The 21,249-nt window shown below is 32.7% G+C and overlaps 1 protein-coding gene across 1 annotated transcript; it reads right to left on the bottom strand.

The window, feature by feature from the left end:
- Positions 1-3,110: 3,110 nt before the first annotated feature.
- Positions 3,111-8,774, bottom strand: LOC18448370 (clavaminate synthase-like protein At3g21360). The gene is made up of 3 exons (XM_006858438.4): positions 8,321-8,774; positions 5,224-5,477; positions 3,111-3,576 (listed from the first exon to the last, which is right to left on the bottom strand). Exons 1-3 carry the CDS (start codon positions 8,714-8,716, stop codon positions 3,225-3,227), a joined length of 1,002 nt encoding a protein of 333 aa, XP_006858500.1. The 5' UTR covers positions 8,717-8,774; the 3' UTR covers positions 3,111-3,224.
- Between the last annotated feature and the right edge of the window lie 12,475 nt (positions 8,775-21,249).

Here is a 21,249-nt window from a genome sequence, read left to right as displayed (position 1 = left end):
CGGTTAGTGACTTTCTTGATCAAAATTGGATGACTAGATGGTAGGGGAAGCATAGATCATCTATGCTCTAGGGGAAGTATAGATACCTTTCCCTAAATTCAATGGTAAAAAAATAGTGCTTTGTCTTTCTCCCATATACACAATGACGTAATAATTAAACGGTCTATAAATAGCGCTCTTTCTTTCTCTCTTATTATATAAGGACATCTATAAAATGAAATGATCTATAAAATAAATTTTCTTTTTCTTTTTTAGATTATATATATATATATATAGTTGCAACAACAAAATTATATATAATATATAAAATTAATAAAATTATAATGAAATTAATGAAATTATATATAAAATTACAATGTACAAAAATTAATGAAATTAACATAGATACGTAAACCAACAATTTCAATTTCAATATGTAATATTATAGTTAGGTTCTGATAATTTTGGATGAGTAAAGCAAATTAATAAATGTTTGATAATTTGATGTGATATGATTTTTATTTATATAAGAAATTATTTTTTAATCTTATAATATGGAAGTGTTTTCTAATATGTTTAAATTATTTGATGATATATTATGATACTATATTAGAATTAATAATTATATGAACATCCAGACATGAAACAAGATTTCATTATTCATCTATTTTTACAAAGTAATGAAAGTACATAATAAACCACTTTTAATTTCTTTTAGAAACTAAATAACATTATTTTTAGATATTTATAATGATTTTTTTAAAAAATATTTTGGACAAAATTTACCAATTTTGCTAATTCTCTGATCCAACCCGCCGATCTGACAAGGGTATGAGTGTGAACAATTCAACTCACCGATCTGCTTTTTTGAACGTTGCTCCGATGCATAATGTTATAAGGATCGGACCGGGTAGGATTAGGTCCTAGGTGAGTCCACATGGACTTGGATTTGACCCAATTTACTATTCAATTCCAAGATTTGGACTTGAACCGACCCTCTAGGTCCAAATCTTGGACCCATACTCGGATTTGGACTAGGCCAGGTAGTCGAGTCTTGGGTTGGGTCTGAGTAATTTCTAGCTTTAAAACGAGGCTACTAAACTGATAAGGAGTTTGATCTAGTCAAAACTAGTCCAACCACTAATCGAACTGGTTGGATTGAATTATAAAAAAGTAGAAACAAAATTCGGTATAATAATTTAAAAGATGTGGTTTGTATAAGGTTGCAACCTTAAACAATAAGAAATGCACCTTAAAAATATTTTAGAGGTGCAACTTAATTCTCCAGTGTCAACTTTATCTAAAATTTTTCCTAATCTAAAAAGGTAAAATGTATCAAAAAATTTGCTAAACCTTACTTACCTAGTTGAACCCATAAAAACTTGCTGATCCGATTAGTCGAAACCGATCAAATATTGATCCTGACCAATTTTCGACTAAAGCCAGTTTTTACCTTGGACTAGAATGATTAAGGCATCAATTGGCAGTCCGACCAATCGAATTACCGGTTTGGTCAAAACTTGACAACCGAGAAAATAAACACACTTATACAACAAATTTCATAATGAAAAAGACAGATTAAAAAATAAAAACTGTGGTTTGTATAAAGTTGCAATCTTAAACAATCATTAAGACGTACCTCCAAATTTTGTCATAAATATAATTTTGGTGAAAAAAAAAATAGGATAGCTTGATAATTTACTTTCATCTCTAATTATAAAATCTTAAATTTTAAAAATAGATCACATCAGGTGGATCTATAAACACTTAGAAAATTTAAAAAATGGACGGTCTAAACAATATGTCACGAGATACAATATTTTTAGAACTCAAAATCTTTTTTTCTTTTCATATTCATACATCTCGACGTCGAGATAATCAATAAGAGGGTTTCCCAGCATCAAACAACCTTTTATGATGCCTTTTTGAGGTACACCTTAATTCTAAATTTTGATATTGCAATCTTAGATAACTTTTTCTAAAAATAAAATGCGCATATAATGTATAATGCGCTTCCATGGAAAGCACTCTATAAACTAAGTAAATTGGGTACTAAGGAGTATTTTCTCATTCTGAAATGTTAGGATTCACTGTAGGATCACCAGATGAGTATTTACAAAAAAAACAAAAACAATTGGATTTTAAGAGTTTCTATCTACTTTAATCTTGAAACATTATTTTCTCCAGGCGCATACATTTGCCTACTCTTTCCTTGTTTGCTTGGTTGAGGTAGTTCCATCCCCAGAATTTGGTTACCCTAAAATAACTCCTAGAACAGGGTTCACTTGAGGGGTAAAAATGTAAAATCTTATGATAACAAAAATGGCATTGTTTTTTTTTTTAGCAATAATGCTATTGGAATAAAACATTCATATGGCCAAACCATCATTGAAAGAGTTTGAAGAAAAAAATGCGATCGCGCGCAGGGATCGTCCATTTAGACGGTTTGTATGTGGCTAGCATGTATATTGTAAAAATACGGGCTTGGCTATAAATATATTTTTTAAATATAATTTGATCCTTTAGATAAGAAAAAAATTTATATAAGTTGCAACCTTACAATGTAAAATTACGAATGCACCTAAAAATCCATCGGAAAAGATTATTTTAATGTTGAAAAACCACATCTCGACATCATGATTATGAAAAATAAAAAGATTTTAAGTCTTAGAAATAATGCATCTTACAACATATTATCTACACCGTCCATTTTCAAGATTTTTATATCTTTATAAATCCACTTGATTTTAACTATTTTTTGAAATTTAAAATTTTGTAATTAGATATAAAGATAAATTTTGAGATAATCCTAAGAACATTTTACATCAAAATTATATATTATGATAAATTTTGAAGGTACACCTTAGTTAGATTGTTTAAGGTTGCAACCTTATGAAAACCACACCCCTTAGATAATATATAAATTTTAAAAAAATTTGAAAAATTAAAAATAATAATTATATTAAAAAAACATTTGGACCGACAATTACACTTGTTTTTAGATGGATCACCTATTTGCATCCATAGATGCTTTATACCTCTAAACCGCATATTATAGAAATATAGTCCAATCCGCATAAAACAATTTTCTTTTACCTTATGTACTAGATATCAAATTGGATGGCTTGGTGTGAGTTACGAAGTCGCGAAATTTTAAAATTGATTGGAAGTTTGTAAAATTTACTTGCATAATGAAGCAAAAACAAAGCACGCGCGCACACATACAAAGAGAGAGAAACTAGAATTCACTTGCACAGTGAAGCTAAAATGATGCGAGGCGGCTTCCCGGGCCTCCGAGCATGCTGAACAGCAAGGTTGTCAAGAAGCAAGATATCACCCTTTTCCCATCTTATATTCACGTTGTTCTCATCCCTAATCTTCTTGTAGGTTTTGAAGGCTTCATTAGGAAATGGAGTCCCATCCGCAAAGCTCAAACCCATGTCGTCTTCAGGCTTGCCACTGTAGCCTACAATGGTGAGGAACCAAGCCCTGCGCCCCCCATGAAAAGTTCTTATTGGGTTTAAGGGCCCATATTCAAATTCAGCTCTCCCATCCTCTAGAAATTTAACTGAGTTGCAACCTAGTTTCATCAGAGCCCTATGTTGGACAATGAAGAGTCAATGAGGAAAGGTTTGAAATTTTGAATTGGCTTATATCCAAATAGCATCTCTAATTTACTCAAAAAAACCAATGTCTAAATAGAGAAGCAAAAAGAGGACCAGAAATAGTCTGAATTTTATAACAGCTTTGGTTTGGAGTTGTTTAAAATGATTCTCATTCTAAGAGCTCATAATTTTATAACAGCTTTGGTTTGGAGTTGTTTAAAATGATTCTCATTCTAAGAGCTCATGCAGGACCAGATAGGGACCAGGCGATTCTTGGCTGAAGAACCAAGGAATTGCGGGATCCAGGTCCTCCTTTTTTTCTTTCTTCATATTCAAATTTTCTATGACTACATAATCACAGGTATCACACTACATAAGTACTCCCTTGAGCAAAAGAGTTACTTAGGTGGGCTTTTCCAGCTTAAAAATCGGGATCTACTTTAGAATTACTAGGAGACTATTTAACAAAAGGACCTTGTTTCTATGCGGCCAAGCTCGCATATGTAGAAATACGGGCCTCTTAATAAGCCTATTTTTGAGATGGATTTTTAGACTTAATTTTTAAGGATATGTAATATCTAACATGGAGATCATGAATATGAAAAAGTAAATAAATTTAAAAACTAGTAGTAAAATTATAGTAAAAAAACATTTGGACCGTTAGATTTTTTTGTTTTTAGATGGAACACCTACTTGCATCCATCTTTAAGATGGATGCTTTACACTTTCTAGACCACATATGTAGAAATGCGATCCAACCACTTGAAACAATTTTCCTTAACAAAAATATTACAGAAAAAGATTTTGTGTTCCTAAATGCTTAGATTTGATCACTTAAAAAATCGGCAATCTATATTCAATCTTAGTGAAAATGACAAGAAGTCGGGCTTGGGCCGAGGCAAAAACAAAGGAAGAAAAATAAAAGAAAAAATAAAGAAAAAGAAGAGGGTTACTTGGCCTTGCATTGGCCCAGCCCGACCCTAAGGCCATAGTTCGTGGCATAAGCCACAAGTTTTGAGTGTAGGGACGCCCCACCCATTGCCAGCCCCAAATCTTAGAAAGGTATTTCTTTTTCAGGCAAGTATAATGTCACTCCGAATTGGGCTTGCCTCAGTCGGATAAGGGGAATTCCGGCTTGACACACTGGCGACTCAGAGCCCAAAGGGTTGGAGGGCAAGAGTACACTCACTAGATCTCAAGTCCAAGCTCCCTCTAGAACAACTCATTGAAATAGGGGTCAGCACTAAAGAAAATTGCTTTCTATGGACCATGCTGCCGACTTGCACAACATTGACCACGCCCCAAATCACCTTGTGTGAAACCTATGCATTACCTATGAATCTAGACTGTCCATATTTTAGATGATCAAACTTACAATTTGAATCCTAGTTATCAAGACAGGACCGGACTGGTAATCCGACTGGTCGAATCGTTGACCAGTGCCTTGGTCATTTTAATTAAAAGTAAAATCAGATTTAATTAAAGACAGATCTAAAATGGTATTTGACCAGTTTTTACATGTGTGACTATCCGATTTTGACTACCAGATTGGCTCAGATTCAGTCTGGACCATTAGACTTATACCATTTATGGCTAACATGATCTTTTCTCATATATATGTATGGATATAAAGTCTTACCGCTTTTCTGCTTCGGCCTTGTCCTCAGTTTGTAGTATCTGTGGCCACGTTCTCCTGAACATTTTCTTGGTAGTGTAGTCCTTTGGGTTCCACAATCGCATAATAGCTCCCACATTTCCCAATTTATCGACAAATTCTGGCATGGCCTCCTCCATCTTCTCGACAATAATGTGGCTGGGTAGTATTGAGGTCTCACCACCTTCTCGTGGGGGCTCCATACAAAAGAAGATGACCTTCGAAGGGAATTCTTTTCTCTATAAACAATAAACAAAGGAGAAAATGAGAAATAGATAAATTTTCATTTGAGCATTTATGCCCTAGCAAAAGAGAGAGAGACAGGGGGAAGAAGCTTCGTCTTTGCAATATGGCCATGGGTCTATGGCTTTTATTGACATATGAAGGACACTTTAGGAACCTTGGCAATTTTTGAACATTTTTCTTGAAGTATTTCTGTGGAAGTATATAATGATGCCCAAGATCCTTCATCTCCTATTTTATTCTTTAATTGATGCAGAGACGGGTCGGGCCACATACAACAATTTGGAAATTGGTATTTCTGTCTCCCGCATCCATGTCAAGATTAAAAGATCTATGTTATGAGTTTATAATTTCCCTGCCTTTTTTTCGCATTATATGCAATTTTTTCAAGTCGTAGATCCACGGTTTCCTATACCTTCTTCCATCACTAGAAGCTGGATAAATTTAGTGGACGCTCTTTCATTTTGGGCTTAAAACCAAGTGTTTTCGACTTTCATATGAAATAAGGGTCACAGATCTAACCATAAATGCCAACAAAATCCAAGCAATCTGGAGTTAAAAACAAAATATCTATCAATTAAGGGTTTATTAAAGCTTATTGATGAACTTTTTCTAGTCGCATCCATCAAAAAGCTTTTTGTTGTTGTAAAATGCAAGAAATGTGGGGTGTTATTTTACAGTGAGGCCGAATTTTGTTAGTAGTTGCAGCCCCATTTGGGTGCATATCTTGTATTCATTATTTCTTAAACACCACCATATTGGTGTCCCCGTTTGGTTAGAATTAAAACGCATTTCGGCTTGGTCCGCAGTTATTCATGATAGAAAATATTTTTGCAACCATGTTTGTTTACAAAACAATGCTAAAACCCCAGTAAGGCTACCAAATAAGAAATTTTTTTTTTTTTTTTTCGTATTCTCTATGATAGGGACTTTTTCGACATGACCATGACCGCTTCATACTACAATTTTTCATGATTGAAGATAGGCGTCATTATTTATTTGATATGACTATGACGATGTCCCAAACAAGTCCTTATAGATAAAAATGAAAATAGAAAAATGACTTGTACAATCCAAGAAAACAGGATAGTAAAAGAATTGGATTCTAAAACGCTTAACTCAGGAAAATCCCTGATATTAATTTTTTTTTTGTTTAACTTTTTAGTGTGGAATATTAGCTTCCACACCCCAAAAGACACAAATTTCGGTCTCTTAGACTTACTTTGTGTTAAGGCTGGCAATGGCCTGGCCATGCCCTGTTAGGGCCTAGGCAGGCCCTATGAGGACAAGGGCCAAGCCAGGGCTAACACTAGCCCAGTCCATAGCGACCCTACTTCACAACTTTAACGTTTGCTATTAGTTCTAGTTATATTGTCTAAGGTTAGCTCTAACCCTTTATGGAACTTTACTTTTCTTAGTTTCTTTAATAAACTAAACTACCACTCGAAAAATTTGGAAGACAGAGAAGTTCATCAGCCTTCATGACAATCCCAATGACTACAATGATCTTTTTAAAATGGGATTGTTTATAAAAAGATCATTTATCTTTTATACATGAAGATCACATGGACAAATTGGATGGCTTGGTGAGTACAATGATCTTTTTAAAATGAGATTATTTATAAAACGATCATTTATCTTTTATCTGTTGTACAGATCACAATTATTCTTGCTCATATCAAATTTGATGGCTTGAGATGAGTCATAAAGTGCGAGATGGGTGAAACATAAAGTCCGAGATTGTTAGATATTTTTTTTTTTAACTTTGTATCTGACACTCTTACAACCACCCATTTTTTTAAATTTAAGAGACAAAATGATTATAACTTCTTTGTTTAACAAAAAAAAAAAAGGGGTCTATTTGTACACAAGCCCTTTTAAAATACCTAATCTGCCCTCAAGTAGTTTTATAACCAAGCTGCTTGTGTCATCCAATCACTGCTCTAAAGAAATGTCGTTAGGATTGATGTTTTGGAAGCAATAGTCATCCACTAGGAGTGTTGTCTACTTGACTCGAGAGAGAGAGAGAATTGACTCCTAAATTGGTTGAACCAACTTGCCTGAGTTGGCCTATATTTCGATACCCTAGCAAAGTTGGAGGGAGTTGCCCAAAAATTTGGCCGATTCTTTTGGGTAGGGCTAATAATGGGTTGAATCGGGTCAGTATCCACTGCGATTAATTCAGACCCAAAAACTATACATAGGATTTGGATATGCATTTAGATCTGAACCCAAATCGCGTCTAGAATATTTGAATCCACATCGGGATCTGAAAAGTATACATAGAATCTGAATCCACATCCGGACCCAATCGGATCCAACAAAAATATTTTATATATTATTTTATATCTATAAAATAATATATTACAAAACAAAACACTATATAACATGTGTATCCATGTAAAAAAAAATATAATATTTAATAACTGGGTTTGACACATGTAACCAGATCAAATCTTAATTACCATTTGGATCAAATTGACCCGGTCGGATCCAAATCATGGATCCATACCTAGATCCTAATAGGATCTGAAATTCGGATTTTGGATCTAAGCCAGGTAAATTATCAGCCCTAATTTTGAGTCTGGTGTACGGTCCCTATTTATAATTTTCTTGATAAAATTTCAATGAGTCACTTGAGTCTGGTGTCTGTATCGTAATTTCCCCAAGAAATGGTTGGGCTTGGGAAGCGGCGAGTTTGAGGAGATGTCAATATTTTTAAACACTAGGAGAGAGTAGCAGCAAGGACACTTTTGAGAGACAAGGAGGTCATCTAAGACGACGAGCACGGACGCGCACACAAACAACACAGAAAGAGAGATAGGGAGAGGGCTCTCACATTTGACATCTCATGGTGGAAATCGATGAGCACCTCGGGCGGAGCCTCGTTGGCGCTATAGACACGATCGATAACCTTGGATCGCGTGGCGTCGCCAATCCCATAATCCATCTCCTCCCACCCAAACGCCTCCACCACGTTTTGAAAGTCCTCGGCACGACGGACATCAAACCCTCGAAAGAGTATAGCACCGTGACGACTCAACTGTTCATCGAGCCACACACGATTTGCCCTTACAGCTTCTGCCAAACGCGTTTCTCCCCCTTCGCGCTCGGGAAATGAAGGAGAAAGCGTTGTGGCTCCATCTTCACATCTATGAAAGGGGAGGAGGGTCCTAGGGAAGACTGTCTCACCAAACCACTTCTCTTCTTTCAGTTTTCCTTCTACAAACTCCATTGTTGTCTGCTGAGGAACTTTAGCTAACCTGATTAAAGGGCCATTCTTTCATATGCATAGAGGAATAAGTATTTCCCTAACCAGGCTTTTATATATAAAGGAAAATATTTGGAAACATTTGGCCATTAATGTACTTGTGGCACATACTTTATTGTCCACTTGTGAATTGCATGCAACCAGTGACCCCACATTGCATCAGAACAAAATAAATAGGGGTGGGATTTCTATAGAGCCGAGCCTCTAAGCAATCAAGGTAAACCGCACCTTCAAATGGCGTTAAGTGGCTTAATATTAGGAATCTTTGTGATAGTCTTAAAATATATTTTAATTTTTAATTATAAAATTTAAAGCTTAAAAATAGTATAGATCAAGCATTTATGAAAATCTAAAAATTTTAAAAATTGACGTTTTAAAAATGCATTACAAGATGCACTATTTCTAAAACTTGAAATCCATCTTTTTCTCATGTGCATGCATCTTGATATCGAGATGATCAATTTGAAAAAATTTGAGCATCAAAACAATCTCTTCTAATGAAAAATTTGAGATAAAATCTAATTTGATTGTTTAGAACGTCGGCTCTACATAACATTTTCCAATAAATAGTGGCAGCTGTAGTCGTCATGACAATTAGCAACTATGACCCCACAATGTATAGGACAAAAATGCCGGTAAGTAAAATTATTGCATTTGCTATGTTCCCACGCGAATATAGTGTACATTTGCTCGACTCTAAGGGGTGATGAGTACAATTGTTGCATATGCTATGTTCCCACGTGAGTATAGTGTACATTGGCTCCCTCGAACGATTGAAAGCGCCCCCTTGGGATGATTTCTTTTATCCAAAAACCATTAGATTCCGCCTAATAATCATCCAGGGAATATTAAAATAAACAATTTAATTTTTGAGTTATTTAACACACTTTTTAGAAATGCGTCATTCCCATTCTTTAAATATCAAGCGGATGGCTTTGGGTGAATCATGAAGTCTGAAAAATTTTTGTTTTTGGAAATTTATGGCTATTCAATGACACTCTTACACCACCCATATTAAAATTCAAAGGACAAAAATAATTATGATTTTTATGCACAAAAAAAAATAAATAATCTTTTTATAGACAATCTCTTTTTTTTTTTTTTTATGGTAAATAGATTTCAACATTTTTTTTTATAAAGGCAGTAGCTAGGTAGAAGAAGTGCCATGAAGTTTGGGAAACTCTCTTGGAATTTGAGTCCCTTCACCCCCAATTGCCCTGTTTCAAACGCAATTGCAGGGTTGTTTAACGACCTTACACCAAAGAGTAAATAGTTTTGTTGTATGCTTTTCTCTAATTTAAAATAGTTCTTGAAAAAATCTTTCGCCCAAATGGGGAATCGCATTTGTTGCATCAGGTTGGACCAAAAAAATTGAGAATCGCTCGAGTTTCCCCTGTCTTAATAGTTATATTTGAGATTCCATGTCAAAAAGTTCTCCGAACTGAGACAAGCTCGCCAAATCACAGTGAAGGCCCAAGATTTTGACTCGATGATTCCTTAACTGAGAGTGAATTTGTATCATTGATTGATTTATAGAATGAAAAGAGAAATTAAACCAAGTACCTAGGATATTATATCGCAAGATCATGGATTAACTATTTTTTTGAATAGTTCATTTGGAAAGCAATCCAATATCTTTAGTATGAATGAAATTCAAGACATCATTGTGGAACCCTATCACCATGACCACCGATCTTTGAGTACATTTCTAGGGATGTATTAACTCACATGTGACAAATATCTCTACAGGAGTGTTTTGTTGGCATATTCAAAACCTAGGTCATCCATCCAAGTGGAAAGTATGATTATGGTCATCATATTTTTGTGTCGAGAAGATTTTTTTGCGTAGAATTGAAGCATTTTGTCTGTTGACTTCCTCTGACAAAACCCAATCTAAGATTAATTTTAAAATTCAAAATTTGGGATATAACTTCTTCAAGCTACCGATCACCCCCGCACCCCCACCCCCACCCCCACCCCCACACCCACCTCTACCTCCACCTCCACCTCCACCCCCAACAATATATATATATATATATATATATATATATATATATATATATATATATATATATATATATATATATATATATATATATATATATATATATATATATAAGGGCCTTAATAGACTCAATAATGCTGTCATATTTTCAAAATTCGATATGAAATCTGAATATCGACAAATCCAAATTGCTGGAAACGATAAGTATAAAACTGCTTTTACGATTCTATTTGGGCACTATGAATAAAACATAATGCCTTTTGGGCTAAAAAATCCCCCTTCAAAATTTTAAAATATTATAAATAATATTTTTAACCTTTATACTACCTTTACAATTGTCTATATTGATGATGTTTTTATATTTTCATAATCATTAAACCAGCATTGGATTTGTTATTACCATCTAATAACACGTGCATTTGTATTATAAAGAAGTGTGTAGTTTGTATTATATTTTGACACGTGGATTGTCTCTCGTGTTAAAATATTAGTTTGTATTAGATTTGTACCACTTTGTATCTTCTATGGTCAATAATCTAGACCAAAAAATATCTTTATATTATTTGTAATGCGAAAGAGTATGACATTTTAGATTTGATAATAAATCATTTCATTTTTCTAGTTGTAAAGTATTGATGCCTATAAAATGCAAGGTAATTGTGTAAAGCAAAAGTCTTTACAGCATCATCCTTAATCATCAAAATAATAAACAATGCCTTAACCTTTCTTTTGTAAGCAGTTATAAGATTTGTACCAATTTGTTATATATATATAGCGGGTTTGTCTAGAGTTAACAATCTCTCAACATACAAAGGTTAAAGTTAGATTGGGATGTGATGGATGTATTTATCAAAACAATTGTTATTTTTTTATTAAAAAATTATTTAAATAGATAATTTTACCATTAAACAAGGATAAATTTGAAATTTTTATGAAAATTAGCATCCTCTAACTTTATTCGTAGAGTGTCATTGTTTTTTTGTTAAAATTTCAATTTTTACCTCTTATAAAGATTACAAAAATACCCTTTGAGACTTGATTTCTTCCAAAAATTTATCATGTGGATTTTTTTTAGAGATATATATTATATTTAATAGTGATCCTTCGAAATACGTGTGGAAAGGTCTTATATAATCATTACTATATATATATATATATATATATATATATATATATATATATATATATATATATATATATATATATATATATATATATATATTTTTTTTTTTTTTTTTTTTTTTTTTTTTGTAGGACTGTAACGTAATTAAAAACAAGTAGGACAGCAGCCTTCCTCACCATCCAATAATTTGGACGGTGACGATTTCTTGAGTAAAGTCAATGGAAAATGGGGCCACCGAGAAATCCTTTTTAGAAACCTTCCGTATTCTTCCCCAATATCTCTCTCGGCATTTTACTTGGTTTTCTCTCTCTATCTGCTTCACACGAGCCTACTGTAGTCTTCTCCAATTTCTCTTTGAGCATTTTACCTGATTTTCTCTCTCTGGGAGCTATCTCCCTCTCTCTGCAACTACGGTTTTCTCTCTCTAGGCGCTATTTTCCTCACGCTGATCTCTCTGCAACTAAAGAGAGATTAATTGATATCTCTCTCCCTCATGATGATAGCTCTTTCCAGGCGCTCTATCCCTCTCTCTTCTTTGGATTCTTTCCTCCTTCTATGTGGATTTACATTCTTCTTGCAATTTTTCTCTAGCTAAGTTTTTATTTTCTTGTTCAATGTCACAAAAAAATTAGATCTTTTGATTTACTTAGTTTTCTCTTATTCCTCAATTTCTCCATGCCACTTTTTAGTTACGTTAGCCTTTGATGTGAATGACTCACCTGTTGTGTTTTGTTTGTGGGTTTTTTTATATCATTGGATTCATATTTTCTGTTTCCATTTAGTCTCCATATAATTTTATAAGAAAAACCAAAAATTTGAAGAGATTTCGATGAGTAGATGGAGACCATTGAGAAGATTATAATGCAGTTTGAGAGAGATAAGAAAGGGGAATTTCTTCTGACGTCCTATTTTCCTTGGTTTACCCTGCAAGTTTGAAGTAACATGAGATGCTCAACAACTTAATCATCGAGTGCGCATGGTTTTAAGAGAGAGCTATCTTGAATTAGTTTTTCTTTTTTCCCCCAAATCATGGTTCTTAAATTAACATGAAAGAACAATCTAGTAGAGTGAAATTGGCATAATCAAAGGAAAAATTTCAGATAAAAAAGAAACGTAGACGCTCTGTCACTCTGTGTTGTATATGTGTTTTTATTATGGATATGACAAATGACGTTTTAGAATTCGCAATGGTAGCCTCATCCAATTTTTGAAATGCTTCCAAAAAAACTCAAAAGGAGACTTCAATTCAATAACTTTGAAATCTGAAGCCAAGCAACTAACAGTAATACTAGCGTTTGAGAACTCAAAACTCAATTTTTTATTTTTCAAAATAATTACCTAATGATTCTTAGATGGACCTAAACTTTTGAAAAAGAAAACTTAAGTCGCTCAAAGGGACTAGTGCAACGGGCTCCCGAACAATTTTCATGCTCTTTATGTTTTTATTTATTGTTTAGCAAGACAATTCCATTGGTGTGACCGGATTCAGTGAAAGAGCATGTATAACATGCTCCCGCAGGAGCAGAACATATACTGTATATTAATTTCCTCTGGCAAAACGGTTGTTTAGGAGGATATTTTTAATATAAAATTATGGGATGTACCCAAAAAGGCTCGAGACAATTAATTTCCAATAAAATTATTTTTATTAGACCAAGTACAATTACAAATTACAATAAATATATTGTAATCTCAATTAATTACTGGATTAATAAATAAATATTCATATTTTAATATAAAAAATTGATTTATTATTATAAGAAAAAAATTAATTACTAATAATTTATAGTGGGTTTTGATAGTTACTTCATGTATGAAAGATATTTAGATAAATTTCCTTTTATTAATTTATTGTCTCTCTCAATAAATCTAATTGCAGCAAACCCACATACTCTTTATTTAATATACTCTAAAGGCGTTTTACCTACTGCAAGCAATCAACAAAAAACAAAAAGGTCCACGTCCTCTCTCTTTAAAGTCCATATTGCCCACTACCTTGTTTGTAAGTGACAGTTCACACGGTTTCTTCAGGGGTTTAGTGGCTTGCTCAATATCACTTAAATTATTGCATTGCCAAGTCAGATATGGACAAGGTTTGTACGAGAGACACGGATTCTATGCGGCAAACCCGCATATTGAAGAAATACTGGTTTCGTAATAAATATAATTTTAAAATATAATTTGATCTTAATTTTTAAATTATATATAATTTTTAATATGGAGATCATGAATATGAATAAATAAATAAACTTTTAAAACTATAAATAGTATTTATATCAAGAAAACATTTGAACGGTTAGTTACAATTGTTTTTAAATAGATTATATGTTTGCATCCATCTTTAAAATCGATGCTTTATACCTATGGACGGTATATTTTAGAAATGCAGTTCAGCCCGTATGAAACAATTTTCCTTATTTGAGTCCATGTAGAAATAAGTCACCCTTTAAAAATTTATTTTTGACGCGGATTTTTGGACCTATTTTTTAAGGATGTGTAATCTCTAACATGGGGATAATGAATATGAAAAAATAAATAAATTTTCAAAATTAAAAATAATAATACTATTAATAAAACATTTGGACCGATAGTTTCAATTGTTTTCTATGGACAACATATTTGCATCCATCTTTAAGATGGATATTTTATACTTCTGTAACAATCCTAAACTTTCAAATATATATATATATATATATATATATATATATATATATATATATATATATATATATATATATATATAGTAATAATAATAATAATAATATTAATGGTGTTAACAGAAATAAATACAAAAAAAATAAACATAAATAAATAAATAAAATAATAAGTATATATTAGTAATGATAATAATAATAATAATACTCATATACTGTTAGGATATTGTTGCTTTTATATTAACAATAAATAAAAGATATTATTGTTAATATATTTGAGGGTTCAATTTTACTTGGGTGGACCTTAAGTCCACCACCTTAAAGTTTTACAATAACACTCCTTTAATGGACACCTTGCATTGTGGTGTTTCTTTTTTATACGCCTTTCTCTCTCTCTCTCAACACTAAACTCTCCCTTTCATTAAATATCACTCTCCCTTTCATTAAATATCCTGTTTTCTCATTTCATATTTGTAAACCTTCTTTGCAAAATCCTCTTTTGCAAATTCCCTTCACATTGATCCCGTCCAAGTTTTTCTTTCAAGAAGCAAAATTTACATCTGGTCCAAATTTCTCTTCCAAATTTCGTCCCTTTGCGAATTTTGTTTTGTATCCCTTAAAATCTACCTTTTGCTTTTGAGCCTATAAGGCTGTTGGGCCACAAGAGCCTATTACAAACAGATGATTTGTATAAGGTCACAATTCTGGTTAAGTTGATTTTATATGTTTTTTTTCTCTGGAAAAGATTCTTCATTCACATCGCGTCTCTGAAGAAAGTACCGATGTTTTTGTGTGAGATGGAACTGATGCTCCCCCATGTTAATGTAAGTGACTTCATTTTCTTGAAAAATAATCCGTTATTTTTAAAAATGAAATGAAATAATTACTTCTGCCTATTATCATGAATTTTACGTAAAGGCGTTTTACCTACTGCAAGCAATCAACAAAAAACAAAAAGGTCCACGTCCTCTCTCTTTAAAGTCCATATTGCCCACTACCTTGTTTGTAAGTGACAGTTCACACGGTTTCTTCAGAGGTTTAGTGGCTTGCTCAATATCACTTAAATTATTGCATTGCCAAGTCAGATATGGACAAGGTTTGTACGAGAGACACGGTTTCTATGCGGCAAACCCGCATATTGAAGAAATACTGGTTTCGCAATAAATATAATTTTAAAATATAATTTGATCTTAATTTTTAAATTATATATAGTTTTTAATATGGAGATCATGAATATGAATAAATAAATAAACTTTTAAAACTATAAATAGTATTTATATCAAAAAAACATTTGAACGGTTAGTTACAATTGTTTTTAGATAGATTATATGTTTGCATCCATCTTTAAAATCGATGCTTTATACCTATGGACGGTATATTTTATAAATGCAGTTCAGCCCGTATGAAACAATTTTCCTTATTTGAGTCCATGTAGAAATAAGTCACCCTTTAAAATTTTATTTTTGACGCGGATTTTTGGACCTATTTTTTAAGGACATGTAATCTCTAACATGGGGATAATTAATATGAAAAAATAAATAAATTTTCAAAATTAAAAATAATAATACTATTAATAAAACATTTGGACCGATAGTTTCAATTGTTTTCATATGGACAACATATTTGCATCCATCTTTAAGATGGATGCTTTATACTTCTGTAACAATCCTAAACTTTCAAATATATATATATATATATATATATATATATAATAGTAATAATAATAATAATAATATTAATGGTGTTAACAGAAATAAATACAAAAAAAATAAACATAAATAAATAAATAAAATAATAAGTATATATTAGTAATGATAATAATACTAATAATACTCATATACTGTTAGGATATTGTTGCTTTTATATTAACAATAAATAAAAGATATTATTGTTAATATATTTGAGGGTTCAATTTTACTTGGGTGGACCTTAGGTCCACCACCTTAAAGTTTTACAATAACACTCCTTTAATCGACACCTTGCATTGTGGTGTTTCTTTTTTATACGCCTTTTTCTCTCTCTCTCTCTCTCTCTCAACACTAAACTCTCCCTTTCATTAAATATCCTGTTTTCTCATTTCATATTTGTAAACCTTCTTTGCAAAATCCTCCTTTGTAAACCTTCTTTGCAAAATCCCTTCACATTGATCCCGTCCAAGTTTTTCTTTCAAAAAGCAAAATTTACATCTAGTCCAAATTTCTCTTCCAAATTTCGTCCCTTTGCGAATTTTGTTTTGTATCCTTTAAAATCTACCTTTCGCTTTTGAGCCTATAAGGCTGTTGGGCCACAAGAGCCTATTACAAACCGATGATTTGTATAAGGTCACAATTCTGGTTAAGTTGATTTTATATGTTTTTTTTCTCTGGAAAAGATTCTTCATTCACATCGAGTCTCTGAAGAAAGTACCGATGTTTTTGTGTGAGATGGAACTGATGCTCCCCCATGTTAATGTAAGTGACTTCATTTTCTTGAAAAATAATCCGTTATTTTTAAAAATGAAATGAAATAATTACTTCTGCCTATTATCATGAATTTTAGGCATGATAAATTTTATGCACAAGCGACCTCTTTATTTTGAAAAATAATATTTTTAATAAAATTGTGATATTGTATCTATGTTATAAATTTTAAATGCTGTAAATTCTTAGAAATAAATTTATTTATTTTTCTTGTCTATTGTTAGAAAATTTTAGATACTGTAAAATTATTAGAAATAAATGTGATAATTCTGCTTTTACTAAAATTGTGAGATTTCTTTCTACTGCTTTTTTTTTATATTTAGACATTATAAAATTCATGTGCAAATGACTGCCTTATTACCTGAAAACTGATATTTTTGCAATTGATTATAGCATTGTCTGTGAAATGTTTATTTACGAATTGACATCCTATAAATTGTGATAATTCCGTATTCTTAAGTTTCTATAAGAGTTTTTCTATACATTGGCAATTACGCTAGAATGTCTTTACGAACTGCTACCTTTCTAAATTTGAGCCCAAAATATTTGATTGGTTATTTTTGAAATGTTATTAAAAGCTTGAAATGTTATTAAAAGCAACTGTTATTAATGGTTTCAGTAAAATTCCTATTAGTGATTTCAGTGATAAGTTGAGTACATGATATTGCTGCTTTCGGATGTTTAAAGAGATTTAGAAATACTTTAAGTATGCAAGTGGATTCATCCGGTTCGCCGGTGAGGTATAAGTGGACCTATCTGGGACGCCGGTAATGATTAAGTAGACTCATCCGGTACGTCGGTGAGGTATAAGTGGACCTGTAAGGTTTAAGTGGACCTATCTGGGACGTCGATGGGGATTAAGTGGACCCATCAGGACGCTGATGGGGTATATAGGTGACCTACTTGGGATGCTAGTAAGGTATTTTGTGAAATCCTTTGAATTATGCACTGCCGTTAAAGCGTTATATGTATTTCAATTATACTTAATTATGCATTTATTGAAAGTGAAATTGTTGATGCATTTCTGTTAATGGATCTCCTGTTTGAAAATATTGATACCTTTCAATCATGATTATTTTTAGGATTTTGATGATCACTTACTGAGTAGCCAAACTCATCAAACTATGGTAAACATTTTTTCTGGATAACTGCGGTTTCATTTTGAGTCCTCGTCAGGATCAACTTTGGAAGATATTGTAGTTGTGCTTAAGCTTTCTTTTGTTACTTTGTAAGAATTCGCCACTGTAAATTTATCCTATCAAGAGATGTATATATGTTTTGACTGTCACATCTCAGGAATAATAGTATTATAAATTCTTGGGGTGTGACAATTATGGTATCAGAGCCATAGGTTTAAGATTTTTAGGAAATTTAAAAAGAATGTTCTTAAAATCACATTTATTGCATTTACAGATTGGACGAAGTCAAGATCCAGAATAGCTGGAGCTAATATGGAAGGAATTCACAAAGCCTTGGAAAATATGATTGCTCTAATGCAACATCAGATGGAAAACTAACAATCCACCCAAGCAGTCTGTTACGGGAAATGGTGGGAGTAATATCGAACAATTTAAAAAATTGAACCCACCTTCTTTTAAGGGTGTTGTAAACCCACTGGAAGCCGAGGGATGGATTATGCAATTGGAGAAAATATTCGAAGTCATGGAATGTCCTGATGATAGGAAGGTGGCCTTGGCAGTTTTTATGTTAGAATGTGAAGCACAACACTGGTGGCGAATGGCAAAAGGAGCAGTGGTCAAAGAAAATAGACCATTGACTTGAGAAGTATTTCTAGAGGCATTTAATGAAAAGTATTTCCTAGATTTTATTCGAGACAAAAAAGAAATGGAATTTCTAGAATTAATCCAAGGAAATTGGACAGTAGCACAGTACAAGACCAAGTTTACTGAATTGACCAAGTTTGCACTACATATGATTAATAATGAGGCAAGAAAGGTGAAAAAATTTGAAAGGGGTCTCAGGCCAACTATTAGAAGTAGAATATCAGTCTTAAAATTGAGAACTTATGTTGAAATAGTGGATCGAGCCCAAATTGTTGAAAAAGACTTCGAAGATTACCAAAAGACAAAAATTCAGAAAAGTCATGTTAGACCTACGCCATCTAACCGACAACAGTTTGTAAGGCCAAACAAGAAGCCAAGGCCCTTACCACTTCAAAGCCCAATAGAACCATGTTGAAAATGTGGGAAAAACTATGGATCAAACCCTTGTTATTGGAATACCGGAGCCTGTTTTAAATGTGGAAAATTGGGACACTAGATTAGACAATATCCTCGCTTACAGACGCAACAGCTTCCAAAGCAGGGAGAGATAGCTCCAAAGCCTCAGATGAAGAGAAGAGTATTTGCGATTACCGAACAAGACGCTCAGGCCTCAAAATCAGTGATCCAAGGTACTCTTATTATATTCCAAAAAGGCGCTCATGTTTTGATTGATCCTGGATCTACTAGTTCATTTGTGTCATAACACTTTGCATGCGACTTAAAGGTAGAATCAGAACAATTAGAATGCATTCTAGAGGTAGCCACACCGATGGGAAATTCAATTGACACTAATATAGTATACAAACCTTTGTAATAAAGATAGAAGAAAAGGAACTGTTGGTTGATTTAATACTCCTAGAAATTCAAGATTTTGATGTAATCTTAGGCATGGATTGGCTTTTTGCATACCATGCAAGTATTGATTGTTACAAGAAAATGGTTACCTTTAGTATTTCGAATCAACCAGTATTTTACTTCAATGGCATCAAAGAAGACCTTGTATTCAAGCTTGTATTTACTCCTCATTATATTTAATCCCCTGTATTCGAGCTAATCGCCTCCTTCGAAAAGGGTGTCAAAGCTTTCTTGATTATATCAAAGAAGATAGGAAGGAAGAGATAAATTTGGATACCACTCCGGTTATCCGAGAATTTCTCGACGTTTTCCCTGAAGACTTGCCCAGATTGCTGCCTGACAGGGAAATTGAATTCTCTATTGAATTATTGCAAGGAGTGGCCCCAATTTCTAAGGCATTTTACAGAATGGCACCTGCAGAACTTAATGAACTTAAACAACAATTGGAAGAATTATTAGATAAAGGTTTTATCAGGCCCAGTGTGTCACCTTAGGGTGCTCCGGTATTGTTTGTTAAAAAGAAAGATGGGACTATCAGATTGTGTAATGATTATAGACAGTTGAACCAAGTGACAGTGAAAAATAAGTATCCATTACCTAGAATTGATGATTTATTTGATCAATTACAAGGATCACAAGTGTTTTAAAAAATTGATCTTAGATTTGGATACCATCAGCTTAAGATTAAAAGTGAAGATGTTCCCAAGACACCTTTCAGAACAAAGTATGGCCATTATGAATTTTTAGTCATGACTTTTGGATTAACCAATGCACCGGTTGCATTTATGAATTTGATGAATCAGATCTTTAAGCCGTTTTTGGATAAATTTATTGTGGTATTCATCGATGATATTTTAATTTATTCCAAAAATCAGAAAGAACATGAGCAGCATGTAAGAATGGTATTGCAAATATTAAGAGAAAAGAAATTGTATGCCAAACTTAGTAAATGTGAATTTTGGCTTGAACAAGTGACATTTTTAAAACATGTCATATCAAAAGAAGGTCTATCAGTTAATCCTTCAAAAGTTGAAACCATTGTTAATTGGAAACAACCAAGTAATGTGACTGAAGTTCGAAGCTTTTTAGGATTGGCAGAATATTACAGAAAATTTGTAGAAGGATTTTCTCGAATCGCAACCCCATTGACTCGATTGACACAGAAAAATGTCAAGTTTGAGTGGAAAAGTGAATGTGAGGAGAGTTTTCAAGAACTAAAAGTTTGATTAACTTCAGCACCTATTTTAACTATTCTTAAGGGGAGTGGGGGATTTGTGATTTATAGTGATGTTTCACATAAAGGCTTGGGCTGTGTATTAATGCAATATGGGAAAGTAGTGGCATATGCATCCAGACAGTTGAAAGAATATGAGAAAAAATATCCAATTCATGACTTGGAGCTGGTTGCAATAGTATTCGCTTTGAAGATATGGAGGCATTATCTATATGATGAGCAATTCGAAATATATACGAATCATAAGAGCTTGAAATACCTCTTCTCTCAGAAGGATTTAAATATGCGGCAGATAAGATGGATGGATTTTTTAAAAGATTATGATTGTACAATCCATTATCATTCAGGAAAAGCTAACTTTGTGACCAACGCTCTAAGTAAAA

The sequence above is a fragment of the Amborella trichopoda genome, chromosome 11 (assembly GCF_054954075.1).
Source record: "Amborella trichopoda isolate Santa Cruz 75 chromosome 11, AtrichopodaSantaCruz75HAP2 v2.0, whole genome shotgun sequence".
In the NCBI taxonomy this organism is placed as follows: domain Eukaryota; kingdom Viridiplantae; phylum Streptophyta; class Magnoliopsida; order Amborellales; family Amborellaceae; genus Amborella; species Amborella trichopoda.
The sequence above is the reverse complement of the archived record's forward strand: the minus strand, read 5'-3'. Positions and strand labels throughout refer to the sequence as shown.

Bases quoted from the DNA above. Each gene is read 5' to 3' on its own strand.
- LOC18448370 (XM_006858438.4), bottom strand. From the start codon at position 8,716: ATGGAGTTTGTAGAAGGAAAACTGAAAGAAGAGAAGTGGTTTGGTGAG. The intron at 5,478-8,320 runs GTGAGAGCCCTC...TATTGTTTATAG, and splicing joins TCCACCATGAGATGTCAAAT to AGAAAAGAATTCCCTTCGAA. The intron at 3,577-5,223 runs GTAAGACTTTAT...TGTCCAACATAG, and splicing joins AAGGCCGAAGCAGAAAAGCG to GGCTCTGATGAAACTAGGTT.